The sequence below is a fragment of the Myxine glutinosa genome, chromosome 3 (assembly GCF_964187855.1).
Source record: "Myxine glutinosa chromosome 3, kmMyxGlut1.1, whole genome shotgun sequence".
NCBI lineage: Eukaryota > Metazoa > Chordata > Myxini > Myxiniformes > Myxinidae > Myxine > Myxine glutinosa.
Window position 1 is genome coordinate 39940329 of NC_136263.1, and position 17156 is coordinate 39957484.

Here is a 17156-nt window from a genome sequence, read left to right on the forward strand (position 1 = left end):
TACTCGCAAGCCGTTCGCTTTGGACCAAACCATTTCATGTAAATAGAGGGGGGGGGGGGGGGATTGCCACCGTACTCGCAAGCCGTTCGCTTTGGCTTTGCGAATGGACCAAACCATTTCATGTAAATAGAGGGGGGGGGGGGGGGTATAATTTTAGATATATATATAGTACGGGCATGCCCTAGTCCTTTAAATACTGAGCGCTAAGCAAGAAAATCCCAGACTCGGAGCGGACGCTCTCACCATTGCACCACCATCACTTCTCCAGAGAGGTTTGGAAATGCGGAAGTCATGGAAAACTGTGTGTCGATGATCACTTCAAGACACTGATATTGAAGAGTAAATAGGCAGAAAAAAATCGACAAATTACAAACTTACAGGTAACTGAATGAGGCCTCATTAGGATGAAAGTGTGGAAAACCCTCAACCCCTTCAGCCACCCCCTAAACCCACATTTCCCCCTATTTTATGCGCGTAACCTTTTAAGTTTGTGATGTTAATATTGTTTCTACATTTGATTCCTGAAAATAATTTATATTGGGATATTTCATTAATTTTTATGATTGTCATTTAACCCGACTTGCACCTGCATTGTGTTTTACACCCTGAAGGTGCCGTGAGGTAAAAGTTTTTGGGAATTTCTTTGAGTGTGTGAATGAAAACTTTTTTTTGTCTTCCAGATCAACGCGTCCGCACGGGCAGACAGTCTGAGAAAGATTCATCACGAACAGGTCGTACCGATGAATGACAGTATGGTAAGCGCTGTTAAACCAGGAAATGTGGAACGTTTATCATTCCGAAGTGCCGCTCTTGTTGCTGTGAGAACTACTTCATTGGTCTCTCATTTTCACAGAAAGACCTGAAAACTGCTATTCAGCAGATCGAGACTATGTCGAAAAGGATTCAGGTGATTTTATATCCACATTGCACACATGGCCTTCTTTGATGTGCAATGTGGTACATCCCACTCGTCAATGTTTTAACGGCGTGACGCTTCTCTCTCTACGATCAGAAAGAAGCCAAATAGATTGCTGCTCACCTTAGCTTCCCATGTTTGCTTCCCATATCATGAATGAACTTCCCATGTTTCAACAAAAATTCTTACCACTCATCCCATGATCTATCTCTTTTTATCGAATTTGGGAATGTTGAGAAGTCCACTTTGTAGAGGTTTTCTGCTCACGACAACCAAATCCTCTTCACATCCTTTAGCAGTGTCAGCACCCCCACCCACCCTAACATATCCTACTAGTCTGCTACCTTCAAACCACACTTCTTCTACGTGTCCCCACCCCCCTCTTCAGCATCCCGCGCCTTCATTCCCCCCTCTCAGCTTCATATCTCTCCCTTTCTGCTTCTGTCCTCACTCAAAGCTCTCAAAGCTTCCCTGCCCCCCCCCCTTCACCTTGCCCCTGCAAAACCTCCCTGCTGTCCTGCACTCACAATACCTCCTCTCCTGCCCCTAAGTGTGAGGACCTCAAGCATCCGAGGTCTCTGCTCCAACCAGACAGATCTCTCAATCCAGCCCGCTGCTAAAAAAAAACGGATATCATCTGTTTAACAGAATCCTTCCTTCCACAGGACATCCCTGACTCCTTAGTATATCTCTGGCCATTGTCTCCTCCGATGTGATAGGCCTGAACCTCCCTCTGGTAGCATAGTTGTATTTCACATCAATAAATCAATTTCTCACTGCCCTTATATGTTGCACCTCCTGGTGTTGAGCCTGGTGTTGGCTTAGCGGTTAGGGTGCCGGCTTGGGATCCTTGGATCCTGGGTTCGAATTCCGGTCGATCGTTGAATTAATGCCAGGGGGGTTGACACAGCCTGTTATCCTTCTGAGGTCGGCAAATTGAGTACCAGCTTGCCGGTAATTCCCTGTGTGTCGCAAGAGGTGACTAACCGGGTTGGTAGCAGGAAGGGCATCCGGCCGTAAAACATTGCTTCAAAAAGGGGGCCACGGTGCCCAGAACCCCCGCTCTGTGGGGAAAAATGGCCTCAAAAAGTGGTTTCTTATATGTTACACCTCCCACCACCCAGGGGTACTTCTGGCTGTGACTTCCCGTTCGCTCCCACCTCTTGTTTGGCTGGGTGTTGTACCATCATCCCAATCTCTCTCATACAACATGGACAAACTGTAACTATCGGGGATGCCTCTTCATGGTGATTGTACCCCACAGTGCAAGTCGGGGGCCAGATCTTCCCCATTCTTCCCTGGTGCTTGGATTCATCAGGGGAGCGCAGTCACAGTGCCAATCGGTCCCCTTGGATCGGCGTTTTCCCTCTTATTTCTTCTCTCTCTCACTCTGTCATGGCCCTCACTTTGTGAAGGTGGAGGTACACCATCCTGGATGTGATGGATTTCTGGGTTGCTCCTGTGAGATCTATCAGCTGTCGCCATGCTGCAGGCTTGTTCAAGAGAACTGTCCGGGGCTCTACAACATCACCAACAACAACAACAACAACAACAACATGGACAAACTGTTAACCACTCATCCCAACTCTCTATCTTCCCCAAATGTGGCAGTTTCATTATACAACTCGTTTTATACTCATTATTATATATACTCAATTATACTCATTATTATATTTTATACTCAATTATACAACTCATTATACAGTCCCTATACAACTCGGCTGGGTGTTGGTACCTCTCTTACCAGCCATGGCACTTCAGCAAAGGACTTCTGTAACTCCATGGGACTGACTCGATCTGTAAACTTTCCCACCTGGATTTCTCCCAATGGCCAATCCTTCTTTCTGGACTTGTTGATGACAAACTTCCCTGCAAATGCCTCCTCATCCGCTGCTCCAATTGGTTCATCTGATCATATGCTTGTGAAAGTCAACATCTCTCTGGTCATTCTCAGAGAGCTGCCTCAACACCGGTGAGTCCGGCATTTCACTCAAGCAGATTGGCAGGGACTGCAAGCAGCCATCTCTCTTCAAGACTGGTCTCCTATATCTACTGTCTGATGATGTTGACTGATGTTGACTCAGTCTGGGAATTCTTCCACAGAAACCTGCTCTCTTTATCATGCACAGATACATCACATCTTGTCTTCAATTATCCTATCCTACTCTTCTTCCTGCACATGGTACTCTGAATCCTGTGGCGAGGCAGTTGCTCTGAAACAACTTCCCTTCTCTTCCTGGAAAGAAAATCTGACCGAAGGCTATCTCAGTGCATTCCACAAAGTCCACAAGAGTTTCCACTCTCAGGAGAGCCAGAAAACAACATCTCTCCAACCACAAAAATAAACTTTCAAACTTGTCTCCATCCTCTAAAACCTGGTGCCCCCTTGTTGAGTCTGTCTCCGGAGTATATTCCCCCTTCCATCCCTTCTTTCTTTTCGTGGCACCAGAGCCGACTCCACTTGTGAGAAGGCCGAATGCTTCAATTCTCTGTTTTTGCTTCAAAATCTTGTGTCCCTAATCCCTCACTCTCGGTACCCACCCAACCCAATTGCACCAACTGTCTTTTGCACATGAGGAGGCGGAGAAGGTTCTGGCATAACCTGCTCTGCTGCTCTTGCACATAATCTTTCTGCTCTGTTCAGTCAATCATTTACCCTCGGTCATCTTCCATCCCCTTGGAAATGCGCCAACAACACTGCATTACATAAACAACGTGCAAAAACCGATCCGTTTCAACTACAGATATGTCGGCTTACCTCTATCATCAGCAAGGTCATGAATCCATCACTGCAGTTGATATGAAGTAGTCTTCCTGTTATTCAATAGCCTCATCACCCCAATTTGGAATCAGACTAGGTCACTCCACCTTGGACATGCTGCTTCTACTCACCCAGCAGTGGTTGGAGGCCCTCAATGTTAGATATGAGATCAGGACCATCTCTCTGGACATATCTCTTGCTTTTGATACAGTCTGGCGTCTTGCTTTACTCTCCAAACTCTCGGCTTATGTCATTCAAGACAAACTCCACACATGGCTGACTTTATGGAAAATCCTCTTTATCTATTTGATGAATACTCCACCTTGTGCTGTGACATCCGTCATCCTTCAGACAGTCAGGCTGCAGCCTTGTCCCTCTCTTCAGACCTTGACAAAATCACAAGCTTGTTAAACACCTGGAATATGTCTTTCAATCCTGACAAATCTCACACGCTCATTGTCTCTTTCCGAAAGGACTGTCGAGCAAACCCTCCCATCTACTTTCTTAGCAATTCTCTTGAGGATCCTACAGTCATTGAATCCTTCAGTCTCACTATCAGCTCATGATGATATTCCTTGCACAAACCACATTTCAAAGTTGGCCTCCAAAGCCAGCCGCCGACGGGGCATCCTCCATCATACAATGTCCTTTCTGGGCACACCTGAACTCCTACCCACCGACAAGGCCTTTAACTGCAGCTTCATGGAGTACTGCTCTCCCCTCTGTGCTGGCTCCCCTGCTTCACGTATTACTCACATTGACGCCGTGGAAACAAAGGCCTTCAAGATTATGGGAATGTCCCATGAAGAAGCTGTCTATGGGCCTATCTCTTTCCCAGCACAGACAATTGACACAGCCTTAATTTATAGCTCGGTGGTTTCTGTCTTTTACCACCTCCTTTCAGGTCTTGTATCATCTGTTCTTTCATGCATTGTCCTTCCCATCTCCGCCACAACCCAGGTATGTGCAGCATGCTTGTGGTCTACCATGAACGCCTACGAGTGAAGCTCCCAACATTCCTCACCTCCACTCTTTCGTTCCTCTTCTTTTTCCCCAACCTGTGGAACCAACTCACACATTCTCTTCAATCTTGTGTTTCCCTCCAGGTCTTCAAGACAGCTGTTCACCACCATTTTAGATCATCTCCCATCCAAACTCATGGTCTTTATTTTACCCCCGTTAAACTCCCGCCCCTCTATCCCGCACCGGTCCACACCCAAACCCACCTCCTTCCAAATATCCCGTTTTTCCTTTCTGAGAGTTTGCTTCTTTATCCATATCATGGCGGTTCACTGTTGCCGGAGTGTGTGTGTGTGCGCTTGCGTCCTGAGGTGTACTGAGCTTTGTACTTTATCATTTTAACAGCCTGAGGTGGATCAAACATTGCATCTGCTGGACAATTTGGATTTTTTCATCAAGAACGGATCCCTGCCCACTGTGAAGCAGGTACGTTTGTGAACGTAACTTGATGTCGAATAGCATTTGAACGGCTGTGGGGCAAGCCTTGAGGGACCATCTTGTGTTGATGTGTGGACGAAGCTGGGTGTCTAATATGGCCTGAGTTGTATATTTAATCATATACAAAATTGAGGGTCGTGGAAGAGCGAGGTGATGGAGGATTTAAAAAAGGGGGAACATGAGGGTAGTGGGGCACCATTTGGATACAATAAGCAAGAAAATGATTGAATAAAAAAAAGAGAGGGAGGGAGAGGAGGGACTAACCTGCTGGTAGGAGGGTTGTGTTAGTGGTTGTAATAAATACCATGGGGGTGTGGGACGTGGGTGATGTGAGATTGTGGTGCATTGTTTCCACACAGGTTGTCGTGGATTACTTTTCCAACATCACCAACGACTTGGTGCAATATGTCACGTGGGGGAAAGAAGTTGTAAGTGAACCTCCCCCCCACCCCCCACCCCTCACCCCTAATTTCAAGGGGCATTTTTGAGAGGAATGTGCCGCCGATTTCCATGAATCGTGCAACTCGGGATGAACCCATTCGTAACCTGAAAGTAGAAGTGAAAGGAAAACTTTTGGGGAGTTGTGTTTGGAGCGACTTGTGTAATGATGTGTTTTGATGTTTGTGCATGAAATTCACCGCAAAATTCACTTCTGTTCGTGCAAAGTCCCCCGACTCGATCTGTTTATGTCGGCAGAGATGGAACTGACGTTGGAAGGGAAGTTAAACTTTTTATTTCAAATACACCATCTGTATTTAGTAACAACCGAATGTAAGAAATAGTTGTTTTGCAATATTTGAAAGTAAACTTATAGCTTTCCTTATGGTTAGTGTTACATTTGGAGCAAAGAGGTATTTCTCACACTTGTGCATGATTCTTCAAAACAGAGTTCCTGAAAGCAGATTCTCTTAGTCTCTGGTGTCTTCTCTTAGTCTCTGGTGTCTTCTCTTGGTCTCTGGTGTCTTCTCTTGGTCTCTGGTGTCTTGTCTTAGTCTCTGGTGTATTCTCTTTGTCTCTGGTGTCTTCTCTTAATTCTGGTGTCTTCTCTTAGTCTCTGGTGTATTCTCTTTGTCTCTGGTGTATTCTCTTTGTCTCTGGTGTCTTCGCTTCGTCTCTAGTGTCTTCTCTTGGTCTCTGGTGTCTTCTCTTGGTCTCTGGTGTCTTGTCTTAGTCTCTGGTGTATTCTCTTTGTCTCTGGTGTCTTCTCTTAATTCTGGTGTCTTCTCTTGGTCTCTGGTGTCTTCTCTTGGTCTCTGGTGTCTTCTCTTTGTCTCTGGTGTCTTCTCTTGGTCTCTGGTGTCTTCTCTTAGTCTCTAGTGTCTTCTCTTTGTCTCTGGTGTATTCTCTTTGTCTCTGGTGTCTTCTCTTAGTCTCTAGTGTCTTCTCTTTGTCTCTGGTGTATTCTCTTTGTCTCTGGTGTATTCTCTTTGTCTCTGGTGTCTTCGCTTAGTCTCTAGTGTCTTCTCTTGGTCTCTGGTGTCTTCTCTTGGTCTCTGGTGTCTTCTCTTTGTCTCTGGTGTCTTCTCTTGGTCTCTGGTGTCTTCTCTTAGTCTCTAGTGTCTTCTCTTTGTCTCTGGTGTATTCTCTTTGTCTCTGGTGTCTTCTCTTAGTCTCTAGTGTCTTCTCTTAGTCTCTGGTGTCTTCTTCACAACCATGCTAACAATGTTGAATTTTGACCTTTGGTGTTTTACAATCACAATATCACATGGTCGTGTAGTACGATAAAGCAATGACGTCATTCCGCGTAATTTTAATATGCATGAAGAGTTGGACCTGTCGGGATGGAAATGCCAATTGTATCGAAGCAATCAAACCTGATACTCTGTGGTTCTGCGAGGATGGCCTGCAGGTGCCCACACCCACCTCTAAGCTGTCGAGCCTGGGTTTGAATCCCGACCCAGCTATAAAATGTCATCCCGAATTTTCAAGGGCAGGGTGGTTTATCAAATGTGTCGTCCCTCTGATGGACGTTAAACGGGCCTCCCGTCTGCCAGAATGTGTTGGTGGACGTTAAAGATTCCACAGCGTGTTTCGCGGAGTCGGCGAGCCATCTCTGGCATGGCACCACCGTGGCCACATTACAACTTCCTGCTTTAACCATGGGCACAGCTGAATTGCATCAGCAGCACAGTTGTGCCCTCGGCCCCCACAGCCTCGTGCTGCATACGAACGAAGAAGACCCTGTGGTCCAATACCACCTGCTTCGAACCATGCCACTTGTCCACCCACCTGACACGGTAACAAGTTTGCACAATCTGACGTGTTAACTTGGTTGTTTCACAGGTGATGACAAGGTTGGGATCCTGCAAACCTATGGTGACGATTGTGAATACTGGCGAGGCCATCTTCTGCAAGACTTTCATCAACGCCACCGTAAGTTAACGTTGACAGCATCTGCAACAACCTGCCCACGTGTTTTTGCTCAATGGTCTAAAATGCCATGTTACATTTGATAAATAATTTGTGTCGGCCACATTTAGCCAAACTGTTGAGCTGGTGATCTCCCTTGGTCGTGTTCCCTCAGAATGTTTACTGGTTTGGCCTTGGTTGGAGCCTCTTCTTCCTCATCCCAACCATCATCTTTGCCGTGAAGCTTGCCAAGTTTTTCCGTCGGATGGATGCTGAGGAAACCTACGAGAAGTAAGAGGGTGGAATAAGGATTGGCTTCCTCTTGAACAGTCTGGATTGAACTTGGTGCTTGCACATGTCAAACCAGCAGGCAGATTTTTTACTTCCTTCATTATTGCAAGTCAAGAATTAAGAAGAAAGATTTGCAAAATTGACGAATAAATTATTCAACTTTAGCATGCTTGAAAAAGGGCAGAATGTTTGAAGAATTAGCTTTTAATTGTGTTATAGGTATTATATAACACAAAAATAGGGTAGGAAGGGGTGTAGAGGAGAGGAAGGAAGAACTGCTCCAACATGGGTGAGGTGAAGAGTGAAATGTGGTAAATGAAGGTGTGGGATGGGGGAAGAGTCTCCAGAGGGGTAAAGTCTCCAGAGGGGTGGGATTGGGGTAGAGTCTCCATTGGGGTAGAGTCTCCATTGGGGTAGAGTCTCCATTGGGGTAGAGTCTCCATTGGGGTAGAGTCTCCAGGGGGTGGGATTGGGGTAGAGTCTCCAGAGGGGTGGGATCTGGGAAGAGTCTCCAGAAGGGTGGGTTGGGGTTGGGGGGGGGGGGGAAGTCTTCATAGTGGTGGGATGTGGGTACAGTCTACAGAGGGGTGGGATGGGGTAGAGTCTCCATTGGGGTGGAGTCTCCAGAAGGGTGGGTTGGGGGTGGGGGGAGGGGGAGGAGAAGTCTTCATAGTGGTGGGATGGGGGTAGAATCTACAGAGGGTTGGGATGGGGGAAGAATCTCCATAGGGGTGGGATCGGGGTAGAGTCTCCATTGGCATAGAGTGTTCAGAGGGGTGGGATTGGGGTAGAGCCTCCAGAAGGGTGGGTTGGGGGTGGGGGGAAAATCTTAATAGGGGTGGGATGGGGGTGGAGTCTCTAGAAGGGTGGGTTGGGGAGGGGGGAGAGTTTGCAGAGGGATAATTTAGGGGGAGAGTTTGCAGAGGGGTGGGATCTGGGGAGAGTCTCCAGAGGGGTTGGGGAGTCTGTAGTAGGGGCAATGAAATGATTGTCATGGAGACAGTTCCCAGTGACATGTGAAACTATCTCTAGGTGGGAGACGATGACTTCAAGTGGATTTGATGTTCAATTTACAACAGTCGCATTTCGCCTGCTTCCTTATTTATCCCGCACCTCGTATCGCACAATTAAAACGAGGTTAAGTTGTGCCTCCAACCAGTAAACCGAATGAAGCCACACGATGAATAACGGACGGTCAAACAATGAAGTGATGATCATTCTTAAGCTTTTAAAAACGTCTTGTCAAGTAAACCGCCTGATATTGGCTTTAGCACTTGACATCACATCATCGACGGTACAATTTACTACCATGTGACGTCATCATTGGACTTGCGGTTTACCCCTCGAAGCTTTTCTGGAATGCTCGACACTCACCAGCTAATCTCAATTCGTCCCCTGCAAACATTTGCTTTTCACTTTGCTGTCTCTGTTTTTCACTCCATTTTTTTTCATTTTCGTTTAACTCGTCGCAAGATGGAGAAGACCATGACGTCATTCCAAACAAAAACTGCTATTCGCATCAAACGCTAACTGCATTTTGCATTTATTTCCTCATTTCCTCCATGTTTTTCAGATTCTCGGTACCTCGTCGCTTGTTTTTATTTTTTATTTTACATTTGTTGTTTTTTGTGCCTTTGTCTGCTTTTCAACCGTAAATTTTGATTTGTTTTTCAGTGACTATCTCCGGGAAATTGAAAAGAGTGTTCGTCCAACGAAAGTCCAACACAAAAAGTTTAACCATGCAGAAAATGCTTATAGCTCACCTTTGTGAATGAACAAAGGATGGCTTAAGGGGACACAAAAGATTTGTGTAGACTCGCACTCGGACCGGTTACAACAGCCTTACTTCCGGTGAGGCCAAAAAGACCCCCTCACTGAGGTATATATAGACAACAGTAGATCTGCAAATGCGTGATCGTTGAAAATAGATCTGTGCAGACCAGCGCGAGTCGTTTCTCACTTTGGGCTAATAAGCAGCGTTTTTGTTCGTCCCCACATTAGTTCTTACAGGTATGTATAGATACTCTAAGTCCATCATGCACTGAATTTAGACTTTGTATATCATGGGTTTTTTTGGATTTTCTTTTATTCTATAACGAGCAACTGAAGAATCGGTTGTTTCGGGTAATGGGGAAAGCACAATGAATGATCGGTTGGTTAATTTTGCGAGATTGCACTGGATTTTTGAAGAATTGTATCGGTTAAATTAATCTGAGGGATTTGAAATGTTGTACAGCGGTATTTATTGTTTATATTTGTACTACTTTGGTAATTTCACTCGAAACAAATAAATGATTTACTTTTGAGGCATTTTTTCCCTGTTTTGTGTGAAAGCAGAAGTGCGCGCACGTGTACAGGTAATGTTTTCTACCAGGTATTACTATTGACCATTACCTAAAGGGGGCGATGCAGCTAAAAAATTGTACAGCTTTGCCCATGTTAGACGACACTTTTTGCCTTGACTGTTTCAGCATCTTAACCAACAACGAATTTATCTAAACCTTGTGAAGCTCGTTTAAAAATCCAAAGGACACCATTAACGTAACGGTGGGCTGACAAGATGGCCTAAGGAGACACAAACTCGCCTCTATCTCCAGCCTGGGTTTGAATCCCGACCCAGCTATAAACTGTCATTCGGGTGATTCTTAGGCAGGTTGATTCATCAATGTGTGTACCGTCCCTCGGATGGCCGTTAAACGGAATTCCGTCTGCCAGCATTTGTTGATGGACGTTAAAGATCCCATGGTGTCTTTCACGAAGAGTAGGGGAGCTATTTCCCGCACCATGGCCAAATTCCAAATGATGTTACCCCGCATCCTTTTGCCGCGAACGAATGAAGAAGAACGTAAAGGTATGAAACCATATCTTTTCACTAGTGATGGAACAAAGAAGAATAAAAACAAAGTTGAAGCTGAAAGATGCCTGCATGGATACAGTTCATGACTCCCATCCTCACCATGTTTGAGAGGGGGAAACAGGAGAGGAGTGAGAAGATAAGGGTGGGGAAAAAAGGGGGAAACAGGACAGATTAAAAATATCCAATACAATCGATGCACTTAGCTGTGTCTAGCCAAGAGATGTCATACCAATTCAGAAGTAGGTTTTTATTTCCACCACCCTTGTATGGCAGGTCAAGTTGTTGAAGTTGTTGCTGCAGATTGCTTCATGGTGTTCTCCAGGCAGTCCCAGTCCGCTGACGTGTAATGGTAAACGCGTGTTCTATGTCGACACAGCAGTTTGTGCAGCAGTGGCCGAGCCGCTCGCATGCGCAATTCACCAGCACGGCAAGGAAAGGGGCATTCGTCCGATAACTGTGCTATTTCACTGTGCCAAATCAGTTCTTGCACAACTTCCAAAACACTCAAGTCCATGGGACAAAGTGCACAAATTTCATCGAGATGGGAATCCAGGCCACGGATTCTTGTAAAGGCCTCCAGGAACACGGCAAAAAACTTCGATTTTTCGTTGGGGCGCTGCTTGGTTGTTTCTTTTGCAACAACAATTGCATGCCGTAGGTCTCCACAGCTTATAAGTCTCCACAATGCCTTGACGATCTTTTGTGGATGGCCACTGTGCAGTTCCAGCTGTGTAAGCAGCCAATGCACGCAACTGCCTCCTTCAGCAGGAAGTGCTGCCATTGTTCTTTTATACAGAATTTCATTGTTCCGCACAATCGTTGGAGAATTCTTTAGTTTTCTTTGCATTAACGACACAAATGGTAGGATGAGGTCAGGATTAGTATAAAATAGGGCTTTGCACACAAGCTCAAAAGATAGTGACCGAGTGGCTGGTGTCAGGGACAACAACAGCCACCACACCTGTGCACAGCAACTTGAGTGCAGTTTGTTGTCGTCGCCCATGTAAATCTTCAACACCTGCCACAGGGTTGAAGTGAAGTGCTCGGGGCAGAGAACAGCGGAAATGGGTTCAAGATTAATAATGTCTTTGAACAAGGAACCAGTAGTGTGTGCAGAGTTTTTGCCAGATCCATTTTTGGGGTCTTCCTTTTGGGAATGGAGTTCACAAGGAATACGAGGTTGCTGTGGGCAGTGATCTTGCAGCAAGCACGAATCCAGAGTGAGATCGTAGAAGCCCTTCGTAGTGAGCACGCAAGGATTATTTTCATCGGTGCTTGTTATATCCAACGCTGGACCAGGTAATGGTGAGTGAATGAGGACACAGCACCTGTTTATATCGATCACACACACTTCCTTGTCGACGACGATGTAAACCGAACTCCCGGATGCTTGCATAAGGGCTGCTTCTCTTCCTTCCTTCGATATCCGTGTCAGCAAAGGAACTTGGCAAATGCATTTCAGAGTAGTATGCACCATCCAGAGGGTACCACTGGTATCAGCTGCAACAAAGCCTTCCCAGCACAATGTTGCCATAAATAGACCGGGCCCATCAGCCTGAAGACCTTGCCAGTTAAGACACAGTTCAAAGAAGTCAACTCCTTTTGGCCCGATTGCCACACGTGTCGCTGCACCACGAAGTGTGCACAAGGCCAGTGAAGGCTGCATTGAGGCAGTTTTGAAGGTCAGTACGATTGAGGTCAATGACTGTACAGCTCCATCACATGGCCACATTAAGGTGCAACTCTGCCCTGCTGTAACACTGCATGGGACACACTTCCGAAGGATGCACCGCGCTGGTCCCAGACTTGGCCGCCCCGATCCATCGCGTCGGAGTCTACATAACCACACGCTGCATCCGAAAGCCGAAGGCACCACCGATTTTCCAGCAACCACTTCCTGACACCAGATTACTTCGGTGTGTGTGATGGTCAAAGATCGGAGGTAATCCGCAGACTCGGTTGTCGCGTATGCCTCGGCTTCGGCTTTCCATGCCATTCCGTCGTAATGCCAAAACTGCAGGTGGCCGTTTTGGAACCCTGCAGCAAGCCAGGACAGCTCCAACAGGCAAATTGCAAGCGGCCTGGTAGAACATGGAAGCAGAGTGATACATTTCGTACCATTTGAATTTTCACATTCACGTTCAACAGCTGTGACTTTCCGCATCGCTGCTGTATTCTGCCTCGACCAAACCAATACACATTTCTTACCAGCGGCTTTCACTGAGAAGTCAGCCCGGCCAAAGTGTCTCGTCTTCGCTACTTTCGTTAGGAACTCTGACAACTGCGTGGAATCTACACGTGCATCTGGCTCCTGAAGAAGAGCCATCAGAACAATGCCTACATGATGGCAGCTCTCCTTTTATATACAATCAAAAGGGATAGGCGTGAAAAGCTTCCTAATTTTAGAAGGGATTTTTCTGCCATTGGTCAACTTCTGCTTTTGCTTTTTGTTCACTTTTTGACTAGTTCGGAGAAAGCCCCGAAATGCACACTCTCGCGGCGTTATGTACTACTTCGCTTTTCTTTGTTGTGACTAGGAGAAGGGAATATGACTGATACTAGTAATATGCCACATTCATGCACCCGGAACCACAGCACCACTTTAGCTCATGGGTCCATGACATCGAATACAGATCCTGGTTAAAGAACGTTTGTGAACAAATTCATGGCCGCTAAAGCTTTGGAACTCCCCAAAATCTACATCCAAAAAACAGCGAAATTTTTTTATTGCACTCGGTCACACGGTGGAGCGCCTACCGCCGCCAGGCTGATTCGTTTCCATTTTGTATCCCACTGATAGGCCGGATCTGGATTCAGACCTGAACCAAAATCGAATCGGCTTGTTCTTGTCACTTAACCAACTCATCAACCAAGTTTTGTCACAACTCGTTCATAACTTTTTGAGATATCCTGCATACAAACAAACTGGGATGAAAACATAACTTCTGTCTACCTTCGGTGGGTGCAGGTACTAATGAACAGAATACCTGTTGATGCTATTTTGATGAAGTCGATTATCGGGGCTTGGGAGGCGAGGTGTCGATGAGACGGAAGGAAAATTCAAAGCAATTTCTTCGTAGAAAATAGTGCAACATTGACCACATTCTTGTGGTTGAAAAAGCGACGTCACTTGTGGTTGGAGAAGTCTTGTGGTTGGAGGCAGTGCTATTTTTAAGCAAAACAGAAGGCCAATTGCAGGTTGTAAGCAGACATTTAGGCAGTCTAACTGCATTTTCACAATTGTGCATTAGCTTGGCAAGGCTCTAGTCTGACACATTCGACTGCAGTCAGAGTCCCCAATGAAGACCACTTAGTGGGAGAAAGGACAGACGTGTGCCATGCCGACAGGGTCAACTAAATTAGTTGGTGGTCCTTTTTGCTCTGAATGGCTAAAAGCTTCTCTTTACTTCCCACGGAGGTTAGCATAGCTGCAACACCCCAACCTGCTCTAAGGTCGACCCAAAACACACCCCACCCCCTCCAAACCAAGATAAAGCGTGACCTCCAAGCCCCACACCTGCCCATCCATAAGCCATTGATCAAAGAGGCAAAGTCGCATCTTCCAGGCAACAATGAAACACTTAAAACCTGGACCCTCGACCAACGGAAAGCCACTGAATTCTTCTTTAAAAAAATAATTTTTAACAGATTCTTCACTATTGAGGTGGAGGGCCAAAAACAATACATAATAGGATATATCAAAAGGTTGTGGACAGATGATAAAACTTGGTGGACGAGTTGATTCGGCGACAAGAACAAGCCAATTTGATTCTGGTTCAGGTCTGGATCCAGATCCGGCCTATCAATGGATACAAAACGTGAACTGTTCAGCCCGGCGGAGGTACACGAGCTATACCGCGTTTTGTCATCCTTACAAGTACATTCTTGGTGGTTTCGTTGTTTTGTCACCAGAGGAAAAAAAACCCAGCATTGTCATCTATGCAGGACTCTTCACTCACGGTCAATAGTGCAGTTGTTACCTGAAAGACTCTTCACTCACGATCAACAGCTAAGTTCTTACCAACATTTTATTTACCTTAATGGTTTGTAGAACGTCCACTCAGTCTGGCAGGTTGGCTGTTCGAACCCTGGCCGAGTCGTACCAAAGACTTTTGAAATGGTACCTGGTGTTTCCTTGCTTGATGCTCAGCATTTTAAAAGGATAGAGCATGGACAAAACCATAGGTTGGCAATTCCAGCACATGGGCCAAATTGTCTCCTCTTTCATTGAAGTTCCTCGTAAGGGAACTCACATTTATTCCAACACAGCTGCTCGTTTGCAGTAAAATGAGTAAAAGTGATACAAGGTCAAACTTATTCTCATTTTTATTAAATTAAAACTATGTTCAGCAACTTACAAACATCCATCACAAGAGCTTTTTCTCATCTTTGTATCATAAACCAGTTTCTGTGGTGAAAATGAGTAAAAGCTACGGCTACGTTTCTACCTGTAAGTCGTTTTGTTGAAGAAGAGGGCTTACAGTTCGACAAGTTGAACTGCAGTGTTGAACATTCGTGATGTTGCTCTGCATGTGATGCTCACCAAAGGCCATTCGACGGAAGAGAAGAGAGGACGAAAAGACCAAAGTTTTGCAAATGTGCACGACGACATGGCAAAAGACCACGGCTTGCTCCGTAGGCCGACGACGAATACTTTTTGGTGGAAACAGTGGCGTTAATGTGCTATGAACATTGAGCTTTGCGAGCACCACGTGGCCACCAAGCACAGGATCATGAGAGTAAGTGCTCTGGCATGGTGGCCGTGCGGTGGTTATCAAGCCCTTTTACAGAACAAGTGAGCACAAACCCGAGCTGTTAGATTTACTTTGCGCTTGCCTTGCTCTAATACCGATGCAATACAACTTTACAATAGCACGAGAGGCAGAACATGATGACATTGAAGCGGGATTACAACTTCCGGGTTGTACCACCAGTGGTCATGAAGACATTGAAGCGGGATTACAACTTCCGGGTTGTACCACCAGTAGTCATGAAGACATTGAAGCGGGATTACAACTTCCAGGTTGTACCACCAGTGGTCATGAAGACATTGAAGCGGGATTACAACTTCCGGGTTGTACCACCAGTAGTCATGAAGACATTGAAGCTGGATTACAACTTCCGGGTTGTACCACCAGTGGTCATGAAGACATTGAAGCGGGATTACAACTTCCGGGTTGTACCACCAGTGGTCATGAAGACATTGAAGCTGGATTACAACTTCCGGGTGTTCCACCGGTGGTCCTTCAGTGGCTTTATAGATGCAGCGACATTGGTTTGAACGGCCATTTCCATTAAGTCAATGAAAACGAGTCTATATGCTCTGACTGATGCATGCGTGGACTCAATGTTACATTTCCACTTGCAAGTTTTACTGAGAGCCAACTGGTTGACTTAGCTTGAGCAATTAGGAGGCAAATATTTATTACGTGCAAAATTATGGCATAATATTCAATTCCTTCAATATCTCCTCTTCCATAGGTTCCTTCCATTCTATCACTCCCATCTACATCCAACTTTCTTTCCCTTTCCTACTCGCTCTCAAACTTCCGTTTGTCTCTATAACCGCCCCGGTCCCTCCTCTTTTCGGAGCTCTCGGCACAACTTGCACCTACAAATGAAGCAGATTGTGCTCATGGAAGATCCGTCGTCGTTTCAGGTAGGATTAACTATGATCAAAAGAAAACACTTGTGCTTTAAGTAGACTGGTTTGAAGGGGATAATTTAACTGTACAGTTGGTATTTGTAGTTGTATTGTGCCAAAGATTACTACTGCACTCTTTCCAGAGAGGAAATGGCAGTCAGTGGGGGGCTGCCAGCGAGGGATCTTGGGTTCCCTATGGGGGTTTGTGACGTTCCCTTGAGGGCCAAGACCTGGCTCTGCACAAGTAAAGGTTTCCAGGCTGTCTTGCGCGCCGCAGCTTTGAAGGCCACTTCTCCACCAATAAATAAATAAAATAAAAAGTCGATGCTCCTCAGGATGTCTCGTCTCGTTTTCTTACCGATCATGAGCAACTGCAATATCCCTGACAGGAAGTTCACTTGCAACTTTCTCAGACAAGTTGGTTGTAGTTTAAGCAATACCTTGACTTGCATCTTCCTGACACATGAGGAATGTCCCACCAACGATAGACAGACTCAAGATATCGGAACGTTCTGGAAGTCTGCAATCGATCTCATTATCTCTTCATCCTGAGAGAAAACGGTATTAAATGTTATCGTAGACACCACATGCCTGGGCTAGAGTGACGATTGTGGTTACAACGTGAAACTCACATTTTTACAAGCCCACATGAATTCATCCATGGTCACCACGCCATCTTTGTTTCGGTCCATTTTCTGTAGGGAGAGATGAGTGGCAAAGGAGAGAGTTGAATCTGACAATCTGGACACCAGCTTTGAAAATCCACCAAATGCTTTGTACATCTTGGTACTTTCCTCATTAACATTAGCGAATGTACCGTCTGTCGTACAAGAGATTGGGATGAGGGATGCATGTGTTAAAGCATACCTTCAATAGAGGA

At 45.8% G+C, this 17156-nt stretch overlaps 3 protein-coding genes across 5 annotated transcripts in view; 1 reads left to right on the plus strand and 2 right to left on the minus strand.

Moving 5' to 3' along the window:
- Nucleotides 1–10081, plus strand: part of PROM1 (prominin 1) — a 47741-nt gene extending 37660 nt beyond the window's left edge. For both annotated transcript variants that reach the window (XM_078773920.1, XM_078773919.1), the window contains 7 exons: nt 681–755; nt 854–907; nt 5043–5123; nt 5495–5563; nt 7419–7508; nt 7660–7775; nt 9450–10081. In XM_078773920.1, the coding sequence (XP_078630046.1) occupies nt 681–755; nt 854–907; nt 5043–5123; nt 5495–5563; nt 7419–7508; nt 7660–7775; nt 9450–9546 (582 nt within the window). In that variant the 3' untranslated portion in view covers nt 9547–10081. The remainder of the gene's footprint in view (nt 1–680; nt 756–853; nt 908–5042; nt 5124–5494; nt 5564–7418; nt 7509–7659; nt 7776–9449) is intronic.
- Nucleotides 9771–13010, minus strand: LOC137424049 (uncharacterized). Its single transcript, XM_068111522.2, has 2 exons — nt 12841–13010; nt 9771–12713 (listed from the first exon to the last, which is right to left on the minus strand). The coding sequence occupies exon 2, from the start codon at nt 12626–12628 to the stop codon at nt 10907–10909; it is 1722 nt and encodes a 573-aa protein (XP_067967623.2). The 5' UTR covers nt 12629–12713; nt 12841–13010; the 3' UTR covers nt 9771–10906.
- Nucleotides 13011–14940: 1930 nt separating this feature from the next.
- LOC137423647 (A-type potassium channel modulatory protein KCNIP2-like) overlaps nt 14941–17156 on the minus strand; it is a 223387-nt gene continuing 221171 nt past the window's right edge. For both annotated transcript variants that reach the window (XM_068111007.2, XM_068111006.2), the window contains exons 7-8: nt 16909–16971; nt 14941–16824 (exon numbers count right to left, since the gene is read on the minus strand). In XM_068111007.2, the coding sequence (XP_067967108.1) occupies nt 16771–16824; nt 16909–16971 (117 nt within the window). In that variant the 3' untranslated portion in view covers nt 14941–16770. The remainder of the gene's footprint in view (nt 16825–16908; nt 16972–17156) is intronic.